At 45.9% G+C, this 27,500-nt stretch overlaps 2 protein-coding genes across 2 annotated transcripts in view; both read left to right on the top strand.

Annotated features, from left to right (window-relative positions):
• LOC308176071 (retinol dehydrogenase 8-like) overlaps positions 1-6,837 on the top strand; it is a gene marked incomplete at both ends in the record, with an annotated part of 10,057 nt that extends 3,220 nt beyond the window's left edge. The window contains 5 exons of the mRNA XM_080550670.1: positions 1,098-1,259; positions 2,565-2,744; positions 4,313-4,406; positions 5,125-5,308; positions 6,610-6,837. Coding sequence (XP_080406796.1) covers positions 1,098-1,259; positions 2,565-2,744; positions 4,313-4,406; positions 5,125-5,308; positions 6,610-6,837 — 848 coding nt within the window. The remainder of the gene's footprint in view (positions 1-1,097; positions 1,260-2,564; positions 2,745-4,312; positions 4,407-5,124; positions 5,309-6,609) is intronic.
• A 2,990-nt stretch (positions 6,838-9,827) lies between these two features.
• LOC308151578 (vascular cell adhesion protein 1-like) lies at positions 9,828-16,651 on the top strand. Its single transcript, XM_080524472.1, has 6 exons — positions 9,828-9,954; positions 11,615-11,884; positions 12,272-12,607; positions 15,276-15,497; positions 15,778-16,002; positions 16,462-16,651. Exons 1-6 carry the CDS (start codon positions 9,882-9,884, stop codon positions 16,530-16,532), a joined length of 1,197 nt encoding a protein of 398 aa, XP_080380598.1. The 5' UTR covers positions 9,828-9,881; the 3' UTR covers positions 16,533-16,651.
• The last annotated feature ends 10,849 nt before the right edge of the window (positions 16,652-27,500 follow it).

Raw genomic sequence — 27,500 nt, 5'->3', positions numbered from 1 at the left:
CCCTCAATTCCATCTTCCTTCCCCTCTAAATCCTACTCCTCCACTCTCTCTCTCTCTCTCTCTCTCTCTCTCTCTCTCTCTCTCTCTCTCTCACACTCTCTCTCTCTCTCTCTCTCTCTCTCTCTCTCACACACACACTCTCTTACCCCCGCCCTCTCTCTCTCCTTCCTGTCTGGAGGGTGGATGTTTGCATTGCACACCCACCACCCCTCTCACCCTCCCCCCCCCCCCCCCATCCTCCTCTCCTTGACCTCTCACCCACTTCTCCCCACAGCACTCTTCCAGAATATACACACGCCCCCCCCCCCCCCCACACACACACACACACACACAATCATACAGGAAGTAGAATCCCCCCCCCAAACACACACATCCATTCACACAAATAACACCATATAATCATCCTATTCCTAAACAGGCACAAGCATGCATGTCTTGTCACTTCCGTGCAGCACCATATTATTACACACACACACACACACACCGACACACCGACACACACACACACACACTTAATGAGATTGTGGTGTGTGTGTGACTTGTGTACTGTAGGTCTGTGTATGCCCACTAGGGCCAGGCAGCGTGAGCCAGTGAACTCTGGTTGACCCTGTGGATGGTGATACTGTATGACAAGGTCTTACCACAGTGACCACGGGAAAGACGCCGCCTCTGGTAGCGACTGGTCATGACGTGTGTATGTGTGTATGTGTGTGTGTGTGTGTGTGAGACTGACTCTCATTCTTTCTCTCCTCTCTTCCATCTCTACCATTTTTTTAGCAACTATTCTGCAAATGATGTAACGTAATCAGTTTGATACTAATTGTCTCACTTTCTCTCTCTCTCTCTCCCCCAACCACTCTCCCTCCTTCTCTCCTTCTCCCTATATCTCTCCCTTTCCCTCTCCTCTCTTCCCCACCCACTCTCTCTCCCTCCCCTCTCCCCCACCCACTCTCTCTCCCCCAACCACTCTCCCTCCCTCTCTTCTTCTCTCTTTCTCCCAAAATCAAAAACCCTCCCTCCCCCCACCTCCCCTCTCTCCCCCTCTCTCCCCCTCCCTCCCCCCCCTCCCCCCCCCCCCCCTCTCTCTCTCTCTACAGTCATCGCCACCATGCGGGACCTGAAGCGTAAGGAGAAGCTGGTGGAGGCTGCAGGGGAGGCCTACGGGAAGACGCTCTCCCTGGCCGTGCTGGACGTGTGCACTGACGAGTCTGTCAGGAAGTGTGTCGAAGGCATCAAGGACCGACACATAGACGTGCTCAGTACGTATTTGAAACCAGGGTTCCCACGGGTCCTTGAAATCCTTGAAAGTTTGTGAATTTGAGAAAAGAAAAATCAAGGTCTTAAAAGTTTTTGAAAATAGACATGGGTCATTGAAAGTGCTTGAATTCCCCCCCCCCCCTCTCTCTCTCTCTCTATAAAAAAAATATATATATTCAAAAATGTATCTCCTCAACTAGTAAATAAGTCTCTGTATTGCTTAACTTTACGCACATTTCACAATATATTGTTTTGCTGTGCTGTGGTAGAGGAGGCAAGAGACCATCTAGTGTTCACACATTCAAGCCTCTCTTTTTAATTGTTGTCTGTGAGCGTGTCTGTGTCTCCTATTATATAAATTCTCATCTAGATCTGTCTCAAACTATGCTGTGTTGGGTCCTTGAATTTGGGGGAATTGAGTCTTGAAAGTCCTTGAAAGGTGCTTGAATCTGATGTTTCAGAAGGTGTGGGAACACCGACACATAGACGTGCTCATTACGTATTTAAAACACACCTCGTACTGACAACACCGACACATAGATGTGCTCAGTACGTATTTAACACTAGAAGAGCCGAGGGGTCACAGTGACCCCTGTGAGTAAAAAAAAAAATCGATCTTTGCACTCGATCAAATTTCATGAATTTTCCTATGTGCGTTCTACCACCCAGTATCCTTACATTTTCAAAATCACTTCAGGATAAGTGGAACTAGTGGAACTCACCCCTAAATCAGATTATCTCTGCCCTTAGACCAAAGTTGACACACTTTATGTTTATATCTGGGGTCCTCAACTCCAGTGTATTGCAAACATACGTTCCAGCCTAGTGCTAACTATTAGCTGATTTTTATTTTATTGCAATAATATACAACACAACAAAACAATCACATAATCCACACATGCACATCACCAGAAGAAAATAAAAAAAACAGTGACATCCATGTCTTTGGATATACTGCCACCCTGTGGTGAATGGTGGAATAGAATGTATTCTGTCAACAACCATGTTAAACACATGTGACACATCACATTCCTCTCTTCTCTTCCATTATTGTTCTTTTCGCTCCCCTTCTATACATTTCCCCTCCTCCCTTCTCCCCTCCTCCACACTGTCTCTTGCCTTCTCTCTTTCACCCACCACTCTCCCAATCTCTCCTTCTCTATCTCCCCTTCTCCTTTCCCCTACCCTTCCTCACCCTCCACTCTCTCCATGTCTCCCCGCTTCCCTCCCTCTCTCTCCATCTCCTCCTCTATCTCTTTCCCCTCTTGATACCTCCACTCTGCCTCCCCGCCCCCATCCCCCCACAGTCAACAATGCAGGTATAGGTCTGGTGGGCCCGGTGGAGAGCATCAGCATAGAGGAGATGAAGAAGGTGTTTGAGACCAACTTCTTTGGTGTGATCAGGATGATCAAGGAGGTGATGCCCGATATGAAGAGGAGGAGGGGGGGACACATCATCGTCGTCAGCAGTGTCATGGGCTTACAGGGTACGGAGGGACGGATGGATGGAGGGCCGGATGGATGGAGGGGTGGATGGATGGAGGGGTGGATGGATGGATGGAGCGGTGGATGGATGGATGGATGGAGGGGTGGATGAGTGGATGGATGGAGGGGTGGAGGGGTGGATGGATGGATGGAGCGGTGGATGGATGGATGGATGGAGGGGTGGATGGATGGGTGGATGGATGGATGAGTGGGTGGATGGATGGGTGGGTGGATGGGTGGGTGGATGGATGGATGGAGGGGTGGATGGGTGGGTGGATGGATGGATGGATGGATGGATGGAGGGGTGGATGGATGGATGGATTGGTGGGTGGATGGATGGATGGATGGATGGATGGATGGAGGGGTGGATGGATGGATGGATGGATGGATGGATGGATTGGTGGGTTGATGGATGGATGAGTGAATGGATGGATGGATGATAAAATGAGTGGATGGATGGATGGATGAATGAGTGGATGGATGGATGAGGGAATAAGTGGAGAGGTGGATGGATGAGTGGATGGATGGATGAGGGAATGAGTGGAGAGATGGATGAGTGAATGGATGGATGGATGGAGGGGTGGATGGATGGATGGATGAATGAGTGGATGGATGGATGAGGGAATGGATGGATGGATGATAAAATGAGTGGATGGATGGAGGGGTGGATGGATGGATGGATGAGGGAATGGATGGATGGATGATAAAATGAGTGGATGGATGGAGGGGTGGATGGATGGATGGATGAGGGAATGAGTGGAGAGATGGATGAGTGAATGGATGGATGGATGGAGGGGTGGATGGATGGATGGATGAATGAGTGGATGGATGGATGAGGAAATGGAGGTGGATGGATGATAAAATGAGTGGATGGATGGATGGGGATGAGTGGATGGATGGATGGATGAGTGGATGGATGGATGGATGAGTGGATGGATGGATGGATGAGTGGATGGATGGATGAGGGAATGAGTGGAGGGATGGATGGATGAAAGTAAAATGGATGGATGTTAAAAAGTGTGTTCGTCAGGTGTATGCTTAGGTTAGCGTGTACGCTTAAGATATGTGACACGTTCTAGTCCAGTGTTTTGGTCCACATGTCGGGCATCTGATGTTCGGACTTTTCTTTCTAAAAATGTGAATACATTTCCAAGTTGTTGAAAATCAATGACACATCGCTAGTCACCTAACACATCTTGTTTTGTGAGCCTGCTAACAATGTAAAGTAGTGTTCTAGTTAACTAGGTAGCAGTGGGGGATTACTCACTCAATCCATTGCGTTGTTGCAGTATTTTGGCTCGACTAAACTGTGTTGTGATTCTCAAGAGCGTTGAAACTTAGTTTCATGTTTCAAAATAAAAGTCGGAACATTTTGATTGGTTTGCCGACATGCGGACCAAAACACTAGAACGTGTCACATATGTGTTCAAGGTATTGGGTAACGTGTAGTGTTTATTACTGTGCCTGTCAAAAGGTGTCCTGTGTGATGTTGTGATGTGTGGAAGTGTATATACTGTTGCAGGTGGACAGACTCTAAACCGTACTGTGTGTGTTTGTGACCCTGTTCCAGGTGTGGTGTTTAACGATGTGTACGCTGCCTCTAAGTTTGCCATGGAGGGCTTCTGTGAGTGTCTGGCTGTGCAGCTGCTCAAGTTCAATGTCACGTGAGTCTCTCAAACTCTTATCATGCCTTGTGTTCAAAACCACCTCCGCTCACAGATGATGACACTCTCTTTCTTTCTCTCTCTCTTCTTCCTTTTCCTCACCTCTCTCTCTCCTCCATCCTTCCCTCTACCCTAATGTCCCCCCCCCTCCCCCGTCCTCTCCCCTCCCCCCCCGCCTCTCTTCCGATCTCCCCTTCCGCCATCCCTCCCACCCACCCTACATCCTTCCCCCCTCCCTCCTCACCTCTCTCTCCTCTTCCTCCACCCTTCCCTCTCTCTCCATTCTATCCTCCCTCCCTCCCTCCTTCCCTCTCTACCCTTCCTCCACCCTCCATCCCACCCTTCTTTGTTTCCGACCCCCCCTCTTTCTCTTCCCTCCACCCCTCCCGGCCTCCATCCTCCCCCCTGCCCTCCCTCCATCCTCCCTCCCTCCTCCTCTCCTCCCTCTCTCCTCCCCCCATGCCCTCCCTCCCCCCTCTCTCCTCCCTCCATCCTCCACCCTGCCCTCCCTCCCCCTCTCTCCTCCCTCCATCCTCCACCCTGCCCTCCCTCCCCCCCTCTCTCCTCCCTCCATCCTCCTCCCTGCCCTCCCCCTCCCCCCTCTCTCCTCCCTCCATCCTCCACCCTGCCTCCCTGCCCTCCCTCCCCCCTCTCTCCTTCATCCTCCCCCCTGCCCTCCCTCCCCTACCCTCTCTCTCCATCCCTCCCTTCCCTCCAGTATGTCTATGATAGAGCCAGGCCCGGTGCATACAGAGTTTGAGGCCAAGATGATCCAGGACGTCAGTCAGAAGGAGTTCCCCGGCGCCGACGCGGACACGGTCAACTACTTTAAGAACGTCTACCTGCCCTCCTCCGTCGACATCTTTGAGATGCTGGGACAAACTCCGGACGACATCGCCAGGGTTGGTCCACTTTGAACATCCGTCCGTCTGTCTGTCTGTCTGTATCCATCAACTCTTGTCATGTACAAATCCAACCCAACGTTATTTGCAGAGCACGTTTCCTACATGGATGCAACGCCATGCGCTTCACAGGACGACACAGAATCTGTCTCGTTGTGAGTTAAAAGACAACGAGACAAAACATGAGAGGATAAAATAAAATAAAAATTAGAACTCATGTTGTGTCAATCACGCTTGCACACTGACTCCAAAATATTCGTCCGTCATAATGTTTTTCAGAACAGGTTAGATTTTCTGTGTTTTTCACGTCCGTCAAAAGCTTTTTGAGAGTTGTTTTTGACCACTCCACCATGGTATAGACTGGGACACATCATCAAATTAGAACTGCAGGATAGTTGGATTAATGTTTACGGAAGTACATGTCTCAAGTATTATCTCGGCGGTTAGTCAAGTGAAAGAAAAACAACATACAGATTATAATTCACACAATATAATACCACAAAAGCGTACGGCACTAAACAATAACATTAATTTGGGCAGCATCATACTCAAACTCAGGTAGAAGGGCAGGGTCCGGGCAGGTGCGCAACTGTCACAGACTGCCAGTGCATCATACAGGTACATCATTCAGCATGGTTATAGCTGTTTCTTTTTCTATTCTACTATTCAATTCTACTTCTGCTGTCTGCGTCTCCCTGGGTATTCCAGATGGCAAACAGTCCAGATGGCAAACAGTAAAGAAATGCCACAATATACCAGGACTTAAGAAACGAGATGTCCAACAAAGGATTTCACAAACCCTGGCCTATTTTGCGCAACAAGTAGACTCTGAAGCAGCGGAGACAGGGTTTATAATAATAAATTATTAAAAGCTAAAAAGAGCTAAAAGAACTGAATGACTAAAAGGCTAACAGAACCCTAAGTAAAACCAGGCTGAAAGGTGTTTTAAGATATATTTTAGAAATGTCCAGGGTCTCCCCCCTCAGGTTCAGTAACAGGCTGTTCCAGAAGCTGTCTCTTTCGACTCTCTTCTCCTCTCTTCTTCTCTCTTCTTCTCTCTTCTACTCTGTCTTTCTGAACGTTCTCTTCTCACCCAGTTTGATAAACGATCTGTATTTAAAATTCGGTCGAATTTTTAAATGTCTCTTTCTCTCCTGCCCCCCCCCCCCTCCCCACCCATCTCTGCCTCCCACCACCCCCCCCCCACACACACACACACACACACCTTCTCCGTCCACCTCTTCCTCTTCCTCCCCCCTCCTCCCTCTCGCTCTCCTTCTCTCCCTCCCCCCCCCTCACAGTGCGTTAAGAAGGTGATGGAGGCAGGTAGCCCGCGCTTCCGTAACCTGACCAACCCTCTGTACACGCCCATCGTGGCCATGAAGTACGCAGACGAGACGGGCGGTCTGTCCGTGCACGCCTTCTACCACATGCTGTTCAACATGGGCCCCCTCATGCACGTCAGCATGACCGCCATGAAGTACCTCACCTGCGGCTGTCTCAGGAGCAGGACCGTCTCAGCCAGCTAAACACACACCTGCACACGCACACACGCACGCACACACGCACACACACTCACGCACGCACGCACACGCACACACACACGCACACACACGTGCACACACACTCGCACACACACTCGCACACACATACCAAAAATAAGCCTTGCTCATTTACAGCAATAGTATTCAATCATGAATACATTGACACATTTGACTGATGTACAGCTCACTATTTAAACTTCAAAGCTGTTTAAATCCTCCGATATCATACATTCAGTCTGTTTTCTGCTGTGTCAATAAGTAAAACTCCACTTTTTATTTAATTTGTTGACATTTGTTAAGACATGAGGAATAAGGAATACTACGTTTTCAAATGACTTGAAAAGTTTAACTGGACACAATATTTGGGGAGAGAGAGATAAGGCTACAGGTACAAATGTAACATTCAGTAAAATAAAAAAATGTTGTTCAATAGGTTGGTCCTAAAACCTCTATATCTTGCAATACTGAGTGATGTTGTCGCAAACTGTACCACTCATCCTTAACCATCACTTATTGAACATAAACAAATCCGATTTACATCAACAATAACCTCATCATGTATTTTTTTACTCAATGTCAAAAACACATTTGTTGTGTCCTGTTGAGTGCTAACCTCGTGGGCGCTGCCCAGCAAAAATAAAGGCTTGTCTGGTGTCCTATGTTCGTTTTTTTCAATATTCCCAGACATGTCAATGTACATTTTGGTGAGTGCAACGGTGACTTTTTCTATTAATGTGCAGATGATATTTTTTACAATATCTTTTATTCAAAATCGCATTACGATATGAGTCATTGTTTTCAAAACCACATACATTTACATGTTAAATGAAGGGATGATTGCTTAGTAAAGCTCTTGCCGCAAACTGAGCAGTGGAAAGGCTTATCTGTGGAAAGGTTCATCTCCTGATGCTTCTTTAGAAACCTTGCCTGACTTAAGTTCTTCTACACAGAGACCAGTGGTACAACCCTTTCTTCCTCATGTATTCTCTGTCTTCTGTCAACCGACGTGCTGAAATTCTTCCCACTCTCTGGGCAGCGGTGGCGTTTCTTTCCTGTGTGTATTCTTTGATGGTGTGTATTCTTTGATGGTTCGGTAGGTCTCTCGTGTCATGAAAACTCTTACTGATTGCTCAGGACAGAATAACTTCTGTAATAACCAACCAATTAAATAAGGGACATCAGTGAATAACTTGACCACTAACACAATGTAGTTAAAAACTGAGTGAAACGAAGGCAGAAGATTATATAAAAAAATACTTTATCATGAATGCCTGGGATTCCAACTTCAGTCACAATTGATTATACTATCTGTTGTTACAATGCAACCTGACACCTAAGATGTTTAAAAATAATTTCAAGTTTGACTTTGCAAACTATTTTAAAAAATGATAATAATAAAAAGCTCCAGCGTAACATATGAATATGGATGTCTACAGGGGCGGATTTAGGATTGTAGGAGATCCGGGGCTTAGCCCAGAGGGATGGCTAGAGGAAAATATGAAGGAAAGCAGAAATATTGCTCTATTTAAAAATAATTTAAATTACCTCCGCCATTAGACCTCTGCAGCTCATCCAGAACGCTGCTGCCTGTCTGGTGTTTAACCTCCCCACATTTTCTCATGTCACCCCTCTCCTTTATACCCTGCACTGGCTCCCGATAGCATCAGATTCAAGACCCTGGTGCTTGCCTACCAGGCAGCTAAAGGGACAGCAGGTAATTTTCAGATTTATTTCAAATTGGCAGGTAGTCTTGATTTGCAGTACTAGGTACTATTCGACTATGTGGTCGACAATGTAAGGGAGGTGAAGGACATCGGAATGAAGCGATATACAGTGTTTGTGGATAAGCGGGTCAGGTCCCAAGAAGAGGCATTCACTGCTCCCATACCACACCAAGCTGAAGTTGTTCATGGCTCCACTTTCCCAACCACACAACAAATCAGAAGTGACTATTGTGAAGGACCAACAAGCAAAAGTGACCCTTTTGTTGGCTGTTCATTCTGGTCACAAAACCGATGAGGCAGTATTCTCACATGAAAGTTCTCCCCATCCACCTTCACTCAATCATCCACCTCCACTCACTCATCCACCTTTACTCACTCTGACAGGAAAAATGCATCATGGAGCCAAGAGATTCTAGATTGCATTGTTCCCAGAGATCTCCAAAACCACAGACCAGTGACAACTGCAGCTGTGCTGGATGGTGCTGTACTTGTCCAAATGCTTCGTCCTGGAAGTGCCGTGACCATTGGACACTACTTTACAGATGTGTTTGCACCGTACATCCTTTCATGGTTTGCTTAGGTTGCACCTGATTGGTCTAAATATAATGCTACTAAAGGACACATGTAACATTATGCAAGTAACTGGACCTCTTAAAACTATTTAAAATAAAAGATTTGGAAAATCACCTTAATTTTTAATGGAATTTGCATATTTTACCCCAGATTGTCATGCTAAGAAGAAAACTATTGGGTTTTCATCCTTGAAACCTATTTAATTGGGTTCCCCACAAATTTGTCAGTTTGACACCAAATTGTAGCTGTGTGTGTGTGTGTACTGTATGTGTGTGAGTGCGCATGCGCGCGTGTGTGTGTGCGTGTGTGTGTGTGTGTGTGTGTGTGTGTGTGTGTGTGTGAGTGTGTGTGTGCCCTGTACAGTCTACTGGTGGACTAGCCCTCGCTCCTCCCTTCCTTCCTCTCTCAGTTACAACAGCAGAACGCCCAGAGTGGATTTAATCTGGGGACAATGAGCTGACCACACACACACACACACACACTCACACACACACACACACACACACACACACACACATATACAAACACTCATACTCACACTCACACGCACGCACACACACACACACACACACACACACATACAAACACACACACTCACACTCACACGCACACATACAAACACACACACACACAGTCAAAGAAGCTCAGCCCAGGTCGGTCTCAGACACTCAGAGGACTCTTAGCAGGACAGGTCCAGCTGCTCATCTCTCCCCTCAGCGCCGCAGACCCAGGATGTACACGGCTGGACGTGCCGCCTCTCCTCCCCTCCTCCTCCTCCTCCTCCTCTTCTCCCTCATAAAACCAGGTGAGCGAGACGGCGTGTTAGAATTGTAGCGTTCATAATTGACTGATATTGTCGTTTATGTAGCTAATGTTTGGTTTCTGTGTGTGTGTGTATGTGTATGTGTGTGTGTGGTTATATGGTTGTTATTGCTGGATAAGTAAACGTTGTGGTATAAGAATGATGTTATTGATAAGGGAATCAGCATTATTGATAACAGTCTATTGTGAGGAGACACACACATTCACACACACACACGCACGTGCACTGACACACGCACACACACTCACTCACACACACTCACAGACACACGCACACACACACACACACACACACACACACACACACACACACTTGATTGTGAACGTCATTCTGACCAGACACCACGCTCGTTCATATATCGTTTTCCGACGAGGAAATATTGAACACGAGTGAGATCATCTCTGATAGCCAAAACAACAACCTAAGCATTCCACAGAACAATAGTTATAGAAAAGAGGAACGAGCCCATTGGCCAGGGGCTGGGTGTCTTTCCTTCCTGCTGGGAACTCCTTTCCTCCAATTTAAATGTCTTATTGTTGTTGCCGAGTTCATCAAACATAAGTCATCGAAAAAATCGGTCTGTTATGACAACAGTGAGACTATAGTTGGCTCCTGTCTGGGAACTTTCCCTATCCCAGCCTCCTCCCTGAGGACAATACATCTGAGAGGACTAGAGAGGTAAATAAACAAAATGGTACAGTAGTAGCGCCACTACTGTTTCCATCTCACTTTCCCTCCCTAAACCTATTCCCGCGCTCTCGGCCCCTCCCTCTCCCCCCCCCTTTGCATCCCTTTCTCAACCACAACCCCAACCCTCTCTCTCTCTCTCTCCCCACCCCTCTCCTTTCCCTCTCCTCCTTTCTCAACCCCACCCCCACACCCCCTCTCTCTCTCCACACCCCTCTCCTTTCCCTCTCCTCCTTTCTCAACCAACCACAACCCCACCCCACCCCTCTCTGCCTACCCCTCTCCTTTCCCTCTCCCTCTCTCTCCCCCCACCCCTCTCTCTCTGCCTACCCCTCTCCTTTCCCTCTCCCTCTCTCTCCCCCCACCCCTCTCTCTCTCTCCACACCCCTCTCCTTTCCCTCTCCTCCTTTCTCAACCACAACCCTGCACCCCACCCCTCTCTCTCTGCCCACCCCTCTCCTTTCCCTCTCCCTCTCTCTCCCCCCACCCCTCTCTCTCTGCCCACCCCTCTCCTTTCCCTCTCCCTCTCTCTCCCCCCACCCCTCTCTCTCTGCCCACCCCTCTCCTTTCCCTCTCCCTCTCTCTCCCCCCACCCCTCTCTCTCTGCCCACCCCTCTCCTTTCCCTCTCCCTCTCTCTCCCCCCACCCCTCTCTCTCTGCCCACCCCTCTCCTTTCCCTCTCCCTCTCTCTCCCCCCACCCCTCTCTCTCTGCCCACCCCTCTCCTTTCCCTCTCCCTCTCTCTCCCCCCACCCCTCTCTCTCTGCCCACCCCTCTCCTTTCCCTCTCCCTCTCTCTCCCCCCACCCCTCTCTCTCTGCCCACCCCTCTCCTTTCCCTCTCCCTCTCTCCCCCCACCCCTCTCTCTCTCTCCCCACCCCTCTCCTTTCCCTCTCCCCCTTTCTCAACCCCACCCCACCCCTCTCTTTCCCCCCACCCCTCTCTCTCTCTCCCCAGGGGTGTCTCACACCTGTTCCCTGGTGGCCAGTCCCTCCAGGCTGGTGGTGAGGTATGGAGACCCAGCCTCCGCCAACTGCTCGTCTGCGTCGGAGGTCTTGGGGATGGGCTGGGAGGCTACCGTGGGGGACGTGGGTCTGACCACGGGGCCAATCCAGTTCCTCCCCTGGAAGGTGGACAAGCTGACCGAGTGGGATATAAACCTTAGCTGCTACAATCTCCTGGATATGGGAGGCCAGTGTCAGACAAATGTGTCTTTAGTTTTGTATCGTGAGTGGCCTTTTTCGATTCTCTCTCTTGTTATCATTTTGCAATATTTAGCCAATTTGGAGACAAGGTTTTTCATTTAGTGTTTACTTAACTGTGTGTGTGTGTGTGTGTGTGTCTGTGTGTGTCTGTGTGTGTGTGTGTCTGTGTGTGTGTGTGTGTCTGTGTGTGTGTCTGTGTGTGTCTGTGTGTGTCTGTGTGTGCGTCTTTCTGTGTCTGTGTGTGTGTGTGTGTGTGTGTCTGTGTGTGTGTGCGTCTGTGTGTGCGTCTGCGTGTGTGTGCGTCTGCGTGTCTGTGTGTGTGCGTGCATGTGCGTCTGTCTGTGTGTGTGTGTGCGTCTGTCTGTGTGTGTGTGTGTGCGTGCATGTGCGTCTGTGTGCGTGTCCACAGAGCCTCCAGACAGCGTGTCCATCAGCTACGTAAACCATTCCGGGCCGACAGTGGCAGGCGAACGGTACCAGCTGCAGTGTGACGTCCAGAACGTGGCCCCGCTACGCAGCCTCGCCGTGAGCTTCTACAGAGGGCCACACACAAAGGTGGACACCAAGACACACACAGCCGACTCACCCAGAACACCGGTGAACAGGACGTTCCTCCTGGAGGTGGTCCCTAGGAGGGAGGACGACGGGGTCCAGTACTGGTGCGAAGCCAAGCTGGACCTGGGACGTGAAGGGCCTCAACCCCCTCCGACCATGGTCTCGGAACGCCTCAACTCCACTGTGTACTGTGAGTTCGCCATTAAAAAAAAAAAATGTTTACCTTTATTTAACCAACTAAAATCAGTTGAGAACAAATTCTCATTTTCAATGACGATCTGGCCAAGAGGCCCCGGAAAGAATAAAAACAAACATATAAACAGAAATACTCGTCAACATACAACAATACATACAATACATTAGAACGGCAAAGACAGTGAAGATAAATAAAGAAACCAAATCAACTAACCTATGTGTGGAAAGAGAGCCATCCATCTGAAATACCTTTTGCTAGCATATCAGCCCAATAGAGCTCTCAGGTCTTGTGATGTGTACCACAGGTACAAAAGAAAAGATTTGGTGAGGCTGCATTCTCATTTTATGCACCCAAGTTGTGGAATGCACTGCCAGTATACATTAGGGATGCAACCTCAGCAATTATGTTCAAGTCAAGACTAAAAACCCATCTTTTTAATATTGCCTTTAAATGACTAAATCATTCAATTATGATTATATAATTACTTATAGCTGCAACATTTGCAGGAAAAGTGCTATACAAATAAAAGTTATTATTATTATTATCAGCATACGAGTGATGGATATAATAATGATGATGATGGTGATGATGATGATGAAGATGATGATGATGATGATGAAGAAGCCTGAGGAAATCCTGTTTTCCACTTTCTCTCTCACTCTCCCACTGTCTCCTTCTCTTCTTCGCTCTCTTGCTCTGGTGATGATGATGATGATGATGATGATGAAGATGATGATGATGATGCAGATGATGATAATGATGATGGCACTTCCCTCCCTTTCTCTCTCTACCCCTCATCTACCTCTCTCTGTCTCTCTCTACCCCTCATCTACCTCTCTCTGTCTCTCTCTACCCCTCATCTACCTCTCTGTCTCTCTCTACCCCTCATCTACCTCTCTGTCTCTCTCTCAAATCACCTTTCCTCTCTCTCTCTCTGTCTCTCTCTCAAATCACCTTTTCTTTCTCTCTCTCTCTCTGTCTCTCTCTCTCAAATCACCTTTCCTCTCTCTCTCTCAAATCACCTTTCCACTCTCTCTCTCTCTCTCTCTCTCTCTCTCAAATCACCTTTCCTCTCTCTCTCTCTCTCTCTCTCAAATCACCTTTTCTCTCTCTCTCTCTCAAATCACCTTTTCTCTCTCTGTCTCTCTCTCAAATCACCTTTTCTCTCTCTCTCTCTCTCTCTCTGTCTTTCTCTCAAATCACCTTTTCTCTCTCTCTCTCAGATTCAGATTCAGATAACGTTTAGATTCAGATAACGTTTATTGCCATTATGCTTGACACATATAGGAATTTGTTTTGGCATTACAGTAAGTGTGTTTATGCTTTTTTCACATGTATACATGAACAAAAACAAATGCAAAAACAGGACAGCAGGACAGACAGTGCATTGGATAGTGATATATATAAATATATATATATATATATATATATATATATATATATATATATATATATATATATATATATAAAGTGCAGTGCAGAGTTTTTCAATGGGTCCAGTGCATATTCAGTCCTGAGCAGACTTGGGGGTGGGGGGAGGGGGAAGCCAGAGTCATTTAGCAGCCTGGCCAAAAACTGAGCCTGTGGCGGGCCTTTACTGTTTTAGGCAGCCGCAACCTTCTCCCAGAGGGAAGCAGGGTGAGGAGGCCGTGGCCGGGGTGGGAGGGGTCGGCCATGATCTTCCTTGCCCTCGTCAGAGCCCTGGTGTCGTGCAGGGAGTTGAGGGAGGGCAAGGGACAGCCGATCACCCTCTCCGCTGCACGTATAACCCTCTGCAACTTGGTCTTGTCCTTGGCCGTTGCAGCAGGGAACCAGGTGATGATGGAGTGGGTGAGGATGGACTCTATGATGGCCGTGTAGAACTGGACCATCATGGACCTCGGCAGCCTGAATTTCCTCAGCTGCCGGAGGAAGAACATCCTCTTCTGGGCCTTCTTAGTGAGGGCCTCGGTGTTCCGCTCCCACTTTAGGTCCCGAGAGATGGTCATGCCTAGAAAGCGGCATGACTCCACGGAGGCCACCGGGGTACCTCCCAGCGTGATGGGAGGGGGCAGGGCTGCTTTCCTGCGGAAGTCCACCACCATCTCCACTGTTTTTAGAGCATTGAGCTCCAGGTTATTAAAACTGCACCAGCTCCGCAGCCCCTCGATCTCACCCCTGTAGGCAGATTCGTCCCCCCTGGAGATGAGGCCCACCAGGGTGGTGTCGTCTGCAAACTTCAGGAGCTTGACCGAGGGGTGGCGGGAGACACAGTTGTTGGTGTACAGGGAGAACAGGCTGGAGACAGGACGCAGCCCTGCGGGGAGCCCGTGCTGGTGGACCTGGAGCTGGAAATGCTCTTCCCCAGCTTCACCCGCTGAGACCTGTCAGTCAGGAAGTCCGTAATCCACCTGCAGGTGGAGTCCGGCACCTGCAGCAGGGATAGCTGGTGCTCCAGGATGTGTGGGAGGATCGTGTTGAAGGCCGAGCTGAAGTCCACAAACAGGATCCTGGCGTAGTTGCCTGCATTGTCCAGATGTTCTAGCGCGTAGTGCAGAGCCATGTTCACGGCGTCCTCCGTGGATCTATTGGCTCAGTACGCGTATTGGCTCTCTCCCTCTCTCTCTCTCAAACACACCTTTTCTCTTCACCTCATCGTCCCCCTCCTCCTTCTCTCCCTCAGTCAGTCCTGAGTTCTCCTGCCCCTCCAAGCTGCAGGTGACAGAGGGGGAGGAGCTAAGCTGTCAGGTGATAGGTAAACCCCTCCCATCAGTCACCTGGCTGAGAGACGGACAGGCGGTCACCCCCCTCGCACACCTGAGAAGAAAGCATGCTGGGACATACGTCATCAACGCTATTAACCTAAACGGAGAGGCCAAACACACGATGGAGCTGGAGGTCCTCTGTGAGTTTTAGATTTCCCATAATGCTGCGTTTCATTCTAGTCTCATACGCATAATGATGATGATGATTGTGCTGGTGATGATGATGATTGTGCTGGTGATGATGATGATGATGATGATGATTGTGCTGGTGATGATTGTGCTGGTGATGATTGTGCTGGTGATGATGATGATGATGATGATGATGATGATGATTGTGCTGGTGATGATGATGATGGCACTTTTAAGAGCACTCCCTCCTGTTTTATCTTTGACATTGTCTCCCCCCTCCTCCTCCTCCAGTTGGTCCTGAGTTCGCCTGTCCCTCCAAGTTGATGGTGAAAGACAACCTCACCTGTCAGGTGACCGGTCATCCCTTACCGTCCGTCACCTGGATGAGAGACGGACAGGTGGTCACCCAGCCCACGCTCCTGAGCAGAGAGGATGCTGGGAGGTACACAGTCACTGCCCAGGGAGCTCTGGGTAATGTCAGCCACACCCTGGTGGTGGAGGTCCTTCCTGGTAGCGGTGAGTGTTTGACTTTATTCATCCCCACCGTTGGCGACTTTAATAATAAGCTTTATTTACACGCACACACACACACACCTACAAACACACACACACACACACACACACCTACAAACACACAACACACACACCTACAAACACACACACACACACACACCTACAAACACACACACACACACACCTACAAACACACACACACACACCTACAAACACACACACACACACGCACACGTACACGTACAAACACTCACACACACACACACACACACACACACACACACATACAAACACACACGCACACACACGTACAAACACTCACACACACACACACACACACACATACATGTACAAACACACACACACACACACAGATGTTAAGTTTGTATACAGTGGAAGTTGGTTTCTTCGACTGTGTGTGACACGGCGGCGGTGACTGACTTCCTGTCTCCTCCCCCTCAGGAGCTTCCTGTCAGGCTGCTCGTAGCATGCTGGTGGCTGGGCTGCTCTTCCAGCTCATTCATTGGCTATGAGAGGACTTCCTGGACCCATTCTCTGCCATGTCATTGGCCAGGCGTGACTTACTTTGAAACCCCCCCCCCCCCCCCCCCCCTATCCACTGTGACTCCACAGGAGACTTTTTTGCCTCTGAATAACGTCCTCCTCTAACCCTCCTGATAACACAGATCTCTGCACTGGAGTTTCAGGATTTGACGGTGATCTGTGAGGGGAGTCAAACCTCCGAAATCCTGCCGGTGTTCTGGACCAAGTTACACTCCATTGAGAGGTTACACATAGCATCTGATCGAGGAACAGATTATTCCGTCCTGATAACCTTTTGCGACAAGAACCACAAAAACCAAACCTATGGAGAAGTCAGAGGTCGTATGCAGAGAGAGACTCTTCAGTGTACTCACGGATCTCTTCACTGTCACTTGTGCTTTCTTTTGTGACTAATAAAGTTAATACAAACTGAAAAAATTACCGATTTCTGCCTGTAATAATTCTTTGTGGATGCCAAATGGGTGTCAGTAGGCTCTATTATATTTAATTATATTATATTTCAACGTTAAAATGTTTTTTTAATTGAGCATGTTCACTGTTTTTAATGTGTATGTGCCAAATTCTGAAGGGTTTGGTTTGAACCCATGACCAAAGCTCCTGTCAGTATAGCTCCACCTGCTGGTGGAGGTGTCTCACTGCTCTGGCTTGACTCAGCACATTTTGCTGATACAGTACCATATCAATGCAAACAGGTATGTAATGCAGATATTTAGCTGCTCCTCCGCCATTTCAGCATGACAGTAGCTTGTCATCCAGAAATATACAAATACAAATGAGTTTTTATAATGCATTTTCTATCCATAATATTGTTTGTTTATTGTGTGTGTGTGTGTGTGTGTGTGTGTGTGTGTGTATGTGTGTGTTTTTGATCGGGTGGGGGGAGTTGTGTGTGTTGTAGGGAAGGGGTCTGTCTCAATGGTCTTCTTCTGAGATGCCAGAGGAGCATTTCATCATCTTCCGCGTCGGAAAAAAACCTCTGAACTCCTCCCTTCTTCTCCTTCAGTTTGAACTGGCTCCATCCTCTGAGTGGGAAAGGACCTGATATTTGTTTGTTCATTTTAATCCATTATTACGTGGGTTAGCTCAGAGATATGAATTGGAGGGCGACAGCGACACTCGGTGGTTGAAGGCGATAAGATTCTTATTGGGGATTGGAACACGGACATGCTCAGAAATGAAGCATCCGGCTTCAAATCCTTCACTAGGTTTTCTGAATTACACGGTCTCCGCCAACAAATTACCAAACCCACTAGGGTGTGTATTTCTACTCAAACCACCATAGATCTCATTCTAACATCGGATGAGTCCAAAATCTCCAAGAGTGGGGTTATTGTATGTGGGCTAAGTGATCATTACATGATCTTTTGCACTCGTAAAAAGCATAAACCCAAGGCTGGCGGTCATAAAACTGTAACCACTAGATCCCTTAAATCCTATTCTAGTGAGGCCTTAAACCATAAACTGGAGAATCAAGACTGGTTAGATGAACTAAAAAGCACACAGGTTGAGGAGGCATGGCTAGGTTTCAAAACCAAATTCCTAAATATTATTGACAGTATAGCCCCCATGAGAACCACCAGGGTTAAAGCCCGATCGGAACCATGGATGAATTCGGACATTCTAAATGCTATGAAAGTCAGAGACCTAAAATGCTCTGAAGTTCAAAAATGCAAATCAAAATTAGTGAAACACTTAAACGAAGATCTCAAAACCCACTTTGAGAAAATTAAAAAACAATGCAACAAACTATGCAATCAGGTAATTACCATGACAAAATCTGCTAAGAAAAAATACCTCGATAACACATCGAAGAAAACTTAAACAAACCACGTGACCTTTGGAAGCTACTTAATAGCCAACTAGGTTGCAGTCAAAAACTCAAAACCAGGTCTACAAACATCAGCATAAAATCTGGAGATTCTCTCTTTACAGACAAGCTGGATGTGGCTAAGTGCTTAAACACTTTCTTTACAACCATAGCCACTAAATTAGTTAACAATCTACCACCCCACTCAGGGCGTTATGGTGTAGAGCACATCCGTGCGTTCTACAATAAACTGGGTGTACGCAAAGATGATTTTAAACTCTCCATGGTGTCAAACGATGAGGTGTTTAAAAAACTGAGCGCTCTACACTCAGAAAAGGCCACGGGCCATGACAATATTCCAGCCAGATTTCTAAAAGACTCAGCTGCCTCCATTACCCCAATCATCACCCACATAATAAACCTCTCCATCAAACAGGGACACGTCCCCCTTGACTTTAAAATAGCAAGGGTAACCCCACTGTATAAAAAAGGAAGCAAATTAGACCCAGGCAACTACCGACCTGTTTCTATTCTTAATTCCATCTCGAAACTTATGGAAAAAATAGTTTATGAACAGGTTGATAGGTACCTTACCGAAAAAAATCTGATGTATGAATTTCAATCAGGATTCAGAACATCCCATTCCACTGACACATGCCTTCTCTATTTGAACGACCACATCAACCATGAGGTGGACTCGGGCAAGTACTGCGGCATGGTCATGCTGGACCTCCAGAAGGCCTTCGACACAGTAGATCACCACATATTGTTAGATAAACTGAAAGCAATTGGGTTCGATAGAACATCGGTGAGCTGGATGCAATCCTACTTAGAGGGGAGGGAACAGGTGGTTAGTGTGAACGGAACACTGTCCCCCCCCCTCCCAGTGACCTGCGGCGTTCCACAAGGAAGCATATTGGGACCTTTACTGTTCCTAATATATGTGAATGACATGTCATCAGCATGTGATTGCAATTTGTTCCTGTTCGCGGATGACTCGGCTCTGCTGGTCTCTGACAGGGACATATTGCAGGTGGAAAAAGCGCTAAGCACTGAACTGAGTAGAATCTGCATCTGGCTAGCTGACAATAAACTATCAATACACCTAGGTAAAACTGAAACCATCCTATACGGATCCCCATCTAAACTCAGAAAGGCTGACATTTTTAAAATAAAAGTGGGTAACATTAATATCACAAGAAAAGAGGATATTACATACCTGGGCTCCATCTTAGAGGCAAATCTTTCCGGAGATAAAATGGCAGCAAAAGTAATCAAAAAAGTGAACCATAGAACTATATTCTTGTACAGGATATCCTCACTTGTCAGTAAAAACACACTGAGGACCCTATCAGGAGCTCTCATTCAATGTCACTTCGACTATGCCGTAACATCATGGTACTATAGAACCACAAAGGCCCAAAAAACAAGACTCCAGACAGCCCAAAATAAACTGGTTAGGCTTCTGCTAGGCCTCAACCCTAGGACACATCTAACCGCTGCTAATTTTTTGAGCCTTGATTGGCTACGAGTAGTTGACAGAGTGCAGCAGCTTGCACTGGGCCTGGTCTTCAAGATACGCTACACCACAAAGACACCCAAGTACCTGTCAACATACTTCCAAAAAGTGAACAACGTCCACACATACAATACCAGAGGAAGCTCCACGAACCACGTTCAACCGCGTTGCACCACAAACAAGGGGTTAAACTCGTTTGCAAACTATGCAGTAAAAATGTGGAACGCCCTTCCTATAATCTTAAAGGAGTGCAAAACACTGCCCACCTTCAAAACCACTCTCAAAAAACATTTACAGGAGGCTGCAATCCGTAACTGGACCCTCTAAATCAAAAATCAGATTAAAAGACCCGAACTACCCACTGTACATACTTTGTGTTTTGTCCCCCGCCCCCACCTGTGGTGTATGTCCCCACCTGTCCTACCCGCTGTACATACCTTATGCTTTGTTGTATTGTTCTTCCCATGATGGATGTATGTTTATCTTGTAGATAGTACTAGTTATTTGTCTGTATTATCTTGTAGATAGTACTAGTTTTTTTTTGTCTGTCTTACATGTAACGATGAATTGAGAATCAAGGACCCCAATTGAAATAAGCCAGTGGCTTTCTTGGGTTTTTATCCTGTTAGTTGACCTTGTATGTAATATGTACTTTCATGTACCTACTTCTGCAAATCTTCTAATAAAGTTTTCAATCAATCAATCAATACTGCACAGTGCCATTTGTTTGAGGGGGATAACGAGCACGACTCTGACAGTGGGCCTGTCGCTTGACGGTGTTTAGTTAATTACAACTCCAGTTACAACACATCCAGACTGAGTGCTTTGTCACAGAATCGTTGTGGATGTATTAAACTAACATCACTCTTTCATTATACAGTGGCACCATGCACAAATAAAAACTAGTGTGATAAAATAAATCTGTTTTATTATATATTCCATATTCCAAAGTCATGCTACACAGTCAAGGCATAATAAAGCAGCAATACACAGTTGACTAGACATGTTGAGGAAGTGTGTTGTCTCATACATACTAAAAGAGAGTGTCTCTAGAAAAGACAGCAGAATGTTATACATAAGATGCTAACATTTAGGCAGACACATTTATTATTATTATTATTAATAATAATAATCCTTTATTTAACCAGGGTAGTCATATTGAGACAGTAGCCTCTTTTTCAAATGAGCCCTGGGGCCTCATTTATAGAAAGTACTTAGATCAAAAGTAACCTACTGGTTATGCGGAGTTATTACAGGCATGTGAGCCGTACTGCCTACTGTAATTCATGCAAGTGGCTCGAAATAAAATTAACGATGTTGTTATCAGCCGAGAAAATTAGTTTAATTCGAGATTTAAAGGGAACTGATGTTTATGATTGTATTTCAGTCTTTCTTTATATCCCTCCGGAGCTATATCTATCTCCCCTTCAACATGCCTAGTGCGTTCCACAACGGACCTTGCCCGGCCATGCGCTAAATTACACCGGATTTTCTCTGGTGTCTGGGAGTTCGCAAAGGGAGTTCGCAGCCATGTTTTCAATGTCACCTGATAAGAATAAGACCATTATATTATTACAGTATAAGCAGCACTCGAGATGAGGAGGGATGGCATCCCCCCTGAAATAAAAACAGTCAAAATTGTCCCCCTTCTAAAACGGCCATCCCCTCTTTCCATACTTTATGTCATTTTATCAATGAACGTGGTATTACTGCTATTTCAAGGTGCGAGGGGGCACGCACACATGCAATGACATTTTTACCACTGACGCTGAGGCAGTGGCGGCTGGCCAATAGAGGGCGCTAGGGCGCCGCCCCCACCTTCCAACGCAGCCCCACTTACACATCTGTGTGTGTGTAAAATTCACTGTGAAAATACATAGGGGAGGAGTCGGGGCGCCGGCCGAATGCAAGTCTATGGCAGGCCAAATACTTTTGGCTTACACGTGAGCTGTAGCAGCGCTCCAATTGGCTGTCTCCTATTTCCCGGCCGGGGAAAAATAAATGCACCCCGAGCATGCGCAGATTATAGGCTTACCTAGGCTGCAGCCTAGGGCCACTACCACTAGGGGTAGTGTCATGGTTTCTTAGGTTTTCATTTTGGAGACATCTAGTGGACATTTTATGACATTACATTCGTTACTGCCTTTATTATGGATATCGGTTTTGTTTAGTCACATGACGTGAGCACACTGTTCAGACGTGATAGTAACTCGTAGCAGCAGCTAGCTGAGAGAAAGCGCTCCGGAGAATCTCATTGTTTACATTCTTGCCCTGGAAAAGGCTTTGCTTGTAAGTTTGCCTTTTATTTTCTTGCTTAACTACAATGTATTATGTATATGTTTATAAATACATAGCTTATATTATTTAAGTATAAATATTTTGGAGCTGTATTTGTATTGCTATATTGATATTATATGTTGGCTACATACTGTTGATGTTGAAAGTGTAACAGTATAGTTTTGAGCATTACAGTAATTGTACTCTTATGTTTATTTACAGTTTTACAAAATAACCAAACGACCACTCATGTTTCTGAAGATTTAGTAAAGAACTAAACTTTACTCCAGCGTCTGAGGATTCATTGATGTGTCAGTGTGTGTTCGCTATCTGTTGAAGTTGCACCCTGGTTACGCGCAGTGGGAACAGAATAGGTAGTAAAAATTAAAAAATGCGTGAGACTTGAGAGCCCTGAATATCCGGTTGTTAAGTCTGACGTCAAACGTGACGTTTTGCAATTTCCGGCTCCAAACCAGAAATTCTCCGCACCAGAGTACCAGTGTACTACAGCGGTAGAAGGACAGTTTAATCGTTTTTTAGACTCGGATCTATTCATACAACAAGGGACACAGCACTTTCCCGTTTTCCCCATATATTGTCAGGGTATTTGAGCCTCGGAAAAGTGTTAGAGTAAATTATTCAATAATGGCAGCCTGTTTCGTTTCAAGATGTATAAGAAAAGATATTTAATAATCTTCTGCAGAAGGAGGAAGTTTACAAGCACGTCAGACAGGTCTTAACAGTGAAAGTTCCTCGTAAAAGTCAAGATCATTCATTGCATCTCAGTATTTATACAAACCGGTATCTTCAGGTAAGGGCTCCGCCCTCAGGTGAGGTTTAGACCAATCATGAGCAATGGGTGTGGACTTGTACATTTGATGAAGATGATTATGATGAAGGCTAGGGGGGAAGCGGCCCCCACTTTCTCCCAACAGACAAAAGGTGAAAACGGAACACAATGGCCACAACTGGTTCAGTCTGGTCTTAGAGTACTGGGTCTGGGGCAACACAAAGGTCCGAAACTGCTCTAGATGGGTTGGTCCACTCCGGGACAAAAGAGGGCAATCAGGTCTTTGTAATCATTTAAATGTGTCCGCCGTCCAGCCGATGTCAAGCTTCAAGCAGAGAAACCGGTTCTATTGTGTGACAACAAACAGGAAATCATCTTCTACAGTCTGCTGCAGACATTCAACCCAAGATGATGTTTGATTCTTAAATGTAGCTTATTACATATAATAATTTTCTCTCACAAAAGCGCTATATAAATATAATTTATTATTATTATTATTGCGGCATTTCGAAGACAGCGCCTCAGCCAACTTTGGACCCGGAAACACGTCGCGACTTAACAACCGATATTCGGACAGACAACAGGAGAGGAGAGCAACAGAGAGACAGACAACAGGAGAGGAGAGCAACAGAGAGACAGACAACAGGAGAGGAGAGCAACAGAGAGACAGACAACAGGAGAGGAGAGCAACAGAGAGACAGACAACAGGAGAGGAGAGCAACAGAGAGACAGACAACAGGAGAGGAGAGCAATAGAGACAGAACTGAGGTGAGGTGAGCAACAGAGATAGTTCAGGATGATAACAAACCGTTCAGTATGACAGAGACAACTAATAGAAAGACAACTGTATGATTATAGAGTTTACATGTTCAAGGAAATATTGTATGATAATCAGGCCCGGATTAACCCCCTAGGGTGCCCTAGGGTGACCAGACTTTATGTGTGCCCCCCCCAACACACAATTTTTTTTATTTTTTACTTTGCAAGTGACACTTTTATATTTACTATGGTTACAAAAACCATAGATTTACAAGAGCATATTACTACAGTACAGGCTCATCCCAGTTGGGCCTAATGCCGTAGTATAGCCTTGACACTGATGCTCAAATCTGAATGCAACTCACATCCCAATGCAACACGACTTTCTAAATATAGGCTAATTATTTCCATCATAAATGGCCTGAGACTACATGCAAAACCATAACAAAGGGGGAAAATGCACATACTGTATACTACAATAAAACAAGCTCAATACCAACCAAGTCCAAAAATGGAAATAAACAGCGCCTCTCTCTTTGCCGCTCTGCATCACACAGGCCCAAATCAGCCACAGCGTCATATTAGCCCCAAATAATCATAAGTAAGCCTTACCTTTAGCAGAACTTCTTTTTTCTTGATTTTCCGCAGGCAAAGTCGTTGACTAAATCCTCAAAGTCCATCTCTTTGACCAACTCGGATTCAATTGCCAGCAGGGAAAGTGCAGACAGATGCTTCTGTCCCATAGTGGTTCTGAGTTCATTCTTCACTCGTTTGAGTTGGGAGAAGGATCTCTCGCCCTCGCAGTTGGTAACTGGCAGGGTAAGGAAGAGCCTCAGTGCGACAAACACACATTGGAACGTCGTCTGTAGTCCATTTATTCTCAGGATTTGAAGCATCTCCTCTGGTGAACGGGTTGTCTCCTCCCGCACAAAATCATTGAACTGAATAAGTTCATCTCCAAAGTTTTTGTCCAGGTCATCTGGATATGTGGAGGAGAGCGCAGCAGCGCGTTTACGCACAGAATCGCGGTCCATGTCGGAATCAAACAAAACGCCAAATAGTCCATTCAGGGCCCTGTATGCATCAATGCGCTGAACAAGACAGGACAGCAACCTGTCCATTTTGATTTCTTAGTTGATAGTTTGGCGTCACTGCGTCATCGCGCACCTGTCGGTGATTGGGGGGGGCACTTGTCTGTGACTGGGGGGGGGGGGGCACTCGCAATTATTTATCTTTTTATACATGATAGCCTAAATATAACCGTTAGTTTTGTACCTGTGTGGATGTCTTCCAGTAAATATAGCCTATATTTTAAAAATGTGCCCAAAATATTTTGAAGGTCTATTCATTGTCCGAATAATTTGGTGCCCCCCCATTGGCTGGTGCCCCAGGGCGTTCACCCGATGCAATATATGGATAATCCGGGCTTGATGATAATAGAAAGGTACACTTTAATTTAATTAAAGAAGTAACAAAGAACACATGTATTATCACAATTGCATTGTGTTCCATGTCTTTCTCCATTGAATAAATAATGCCTAGTTGAATGGCTAAACAAGACAACTGTCTGGACAGTACTGCTAGAATTATTCACCTTACCGCTGCACAGATAGACAAAGGGTATAAGTCCATTCTGTTAACATTAGGTCTACTCTGCTAACAAAGACTATTCCAGTTGATTTGTCAGTTGTTGTGCATTATACTTTTGTTGTGTTTGCAGTTTGCCCTTTAATAAGTTATATATAAAAAATAATTAAGTTATATATATATTCTCATGCTAAAATCGACTGTAAATCCAGATTTTAAAGTTGATATTCTTCCCCGTGGAGCATGCCCCCATAACCTGTGCCCCACCCAACATTTTTATCACCAGCCGCCACTGCGCTGAGGGGATCAGTCACTGACGCTGAGGGGATGCTAAACTTGTCCTCATAATGATAAAATCCACCTCCTCCCCTGATTTTCTTTTACAACTTGAGTAGCCTACTGAGTATAAGCATTTGCCTGGTTAGTTAATTACCTTTCTTCTTGAATGTAATCATCACCGTCCATAGCAATAGCGACGAGCAGAACAAATACGTTGGACCAGTCGTTTACAGTGACGTAATGACGTAATGACGTGGCTCTCTAGCCGGTGGGAAAGCTAACAGGTGTTGTGCCTCTAACTAATAAAGTTGTTTGAATTGAATTGAACGTTTTCCGACTCCCTACATAATGTACGTTATAACATCCACGATAATGAGAGGTTAACTAAGAGAGCGCTTAAATAATAATACATATTATAATAATATTAAAGAATAAACATTATGATTATGATTATGATTATGATTATTAAATAATTAATCGTTTACAAGTATAAAGGGGAGTCAGAGTCTGTGGGGGAGTCACGTTGGTGGAAAAGAGGCCTTAGTGGTGTCAACAGCACCGTTTTAAAATCAAAAGATCTGGGCCAAACCTCTCCTCACAGCTGTTGTCTGGTGTGGGTGCTTGGGTCTGTGGAGAGAGACTAGACAAAACTATGTCTGTCACACGTCAACTGTGTTTACCAGCTACTAAAACAAAAGCAGACTTAGTCAGGGCTAGTTAGTGCTGAAGCATTCCCAGTACTCTCCACTCCAGTCCTGTCTCGTCTGGACTGCAGCCATGAAATCACTTTTATGATGAATATAATAACATTCTGCAAGGTCGCCCCTATTTTACAAGCGTAGCCTACGGTGTTTTCCATTTGATATGGCTCTGAGAATATATTAAATATTTGTTGAATGTGTCCGTGCTCGTTGAATAATTATTTTTGTCTGTTGTATTGAATATTGAATGCTCCTGTGTACACATGGCAAAGTATTCTAAAAAAAAGTATTGTGAATACTGAATACATTTTGGGCAAAGTATTCAGGACCTGAATGCATTTTTTAAATATTCTATTCAACCCTGCATAATGTTTAATTTATCATACATCATCATGCAGTTACAGTTGTTGAAATAAACGGTTGACTGATTTCGATGTTTTGACCCGTAACTGTTCATGTAGATATTGATCTTCTCCTAGAGTACCCCGAGGCTCATAATCTATAACACTAAATTATACCAAACACAAATCCTCTATGAACACAAAAAAACCCCTATTATCAAGTCTGAAGTGAAGAAGTGAATACAAAATAGTAAATACATTGTACATACCTCGTAAATGGTAAATGGACTGCACTTATATAGCGCCTTTTTTGCTGCTCCAAAGCTTCTCCAAAGCGCTTTACAACGGCCTCTCATTCACCCATTCACACACACAATTTTGGGGTTCAGTGTCTTGCCCAAGGACACTTCGACATGTGGCCAGCTGGGGCTCGAACCGCTGATCTGCCAACCTATCATTAGACGGCGACTCTCTATAAACACACAGCGTTCACAATCACGAACATAACACCACACACAGATTTGTACGTATGTTTTTCATTTTTAATTCTTTGAAATCATATTTTTTTCGTTTTTTTACATCACCATCTATGGGACACTTTCCATAGAGAGCAAGCACCCTCAACACCCCACAGCCATCAAGACAAACACCATCACACAGATTCACTTTCACAATGGGAGGGGGCGGGGGATATATTATATAGAATTATTTATTTATTTATTTATTTATATAGGAGGAGGAGAGGGAGGAGGAGGAGGAGGAGAGGGAGGAGGAGGAGAGGGAGGAGGAGGAGGAGGAGGAGGAGAGGGAGGAGGAGGAGAGGGAGGAGGAGGAGGAGGAGGAGGAGAGGGAGGAGAGGGAGGAAAGGGAGGAGAGG

This window comes from Nansenia antarctica (assembly GCF_963989245.1).
Source record: "Nansenia antarctica genome assembly, chromosome: 2".
NCBI classification, from domain to species: Eukaryota; Metazoa; Chordata; class Actinopteri; order Argentiniformes; family Microstomatidae; genus Nansenia; species Nansenia antarctica.
This window is presented reverse-complemented; position numbering and strand designations above follow the sequence as displayed.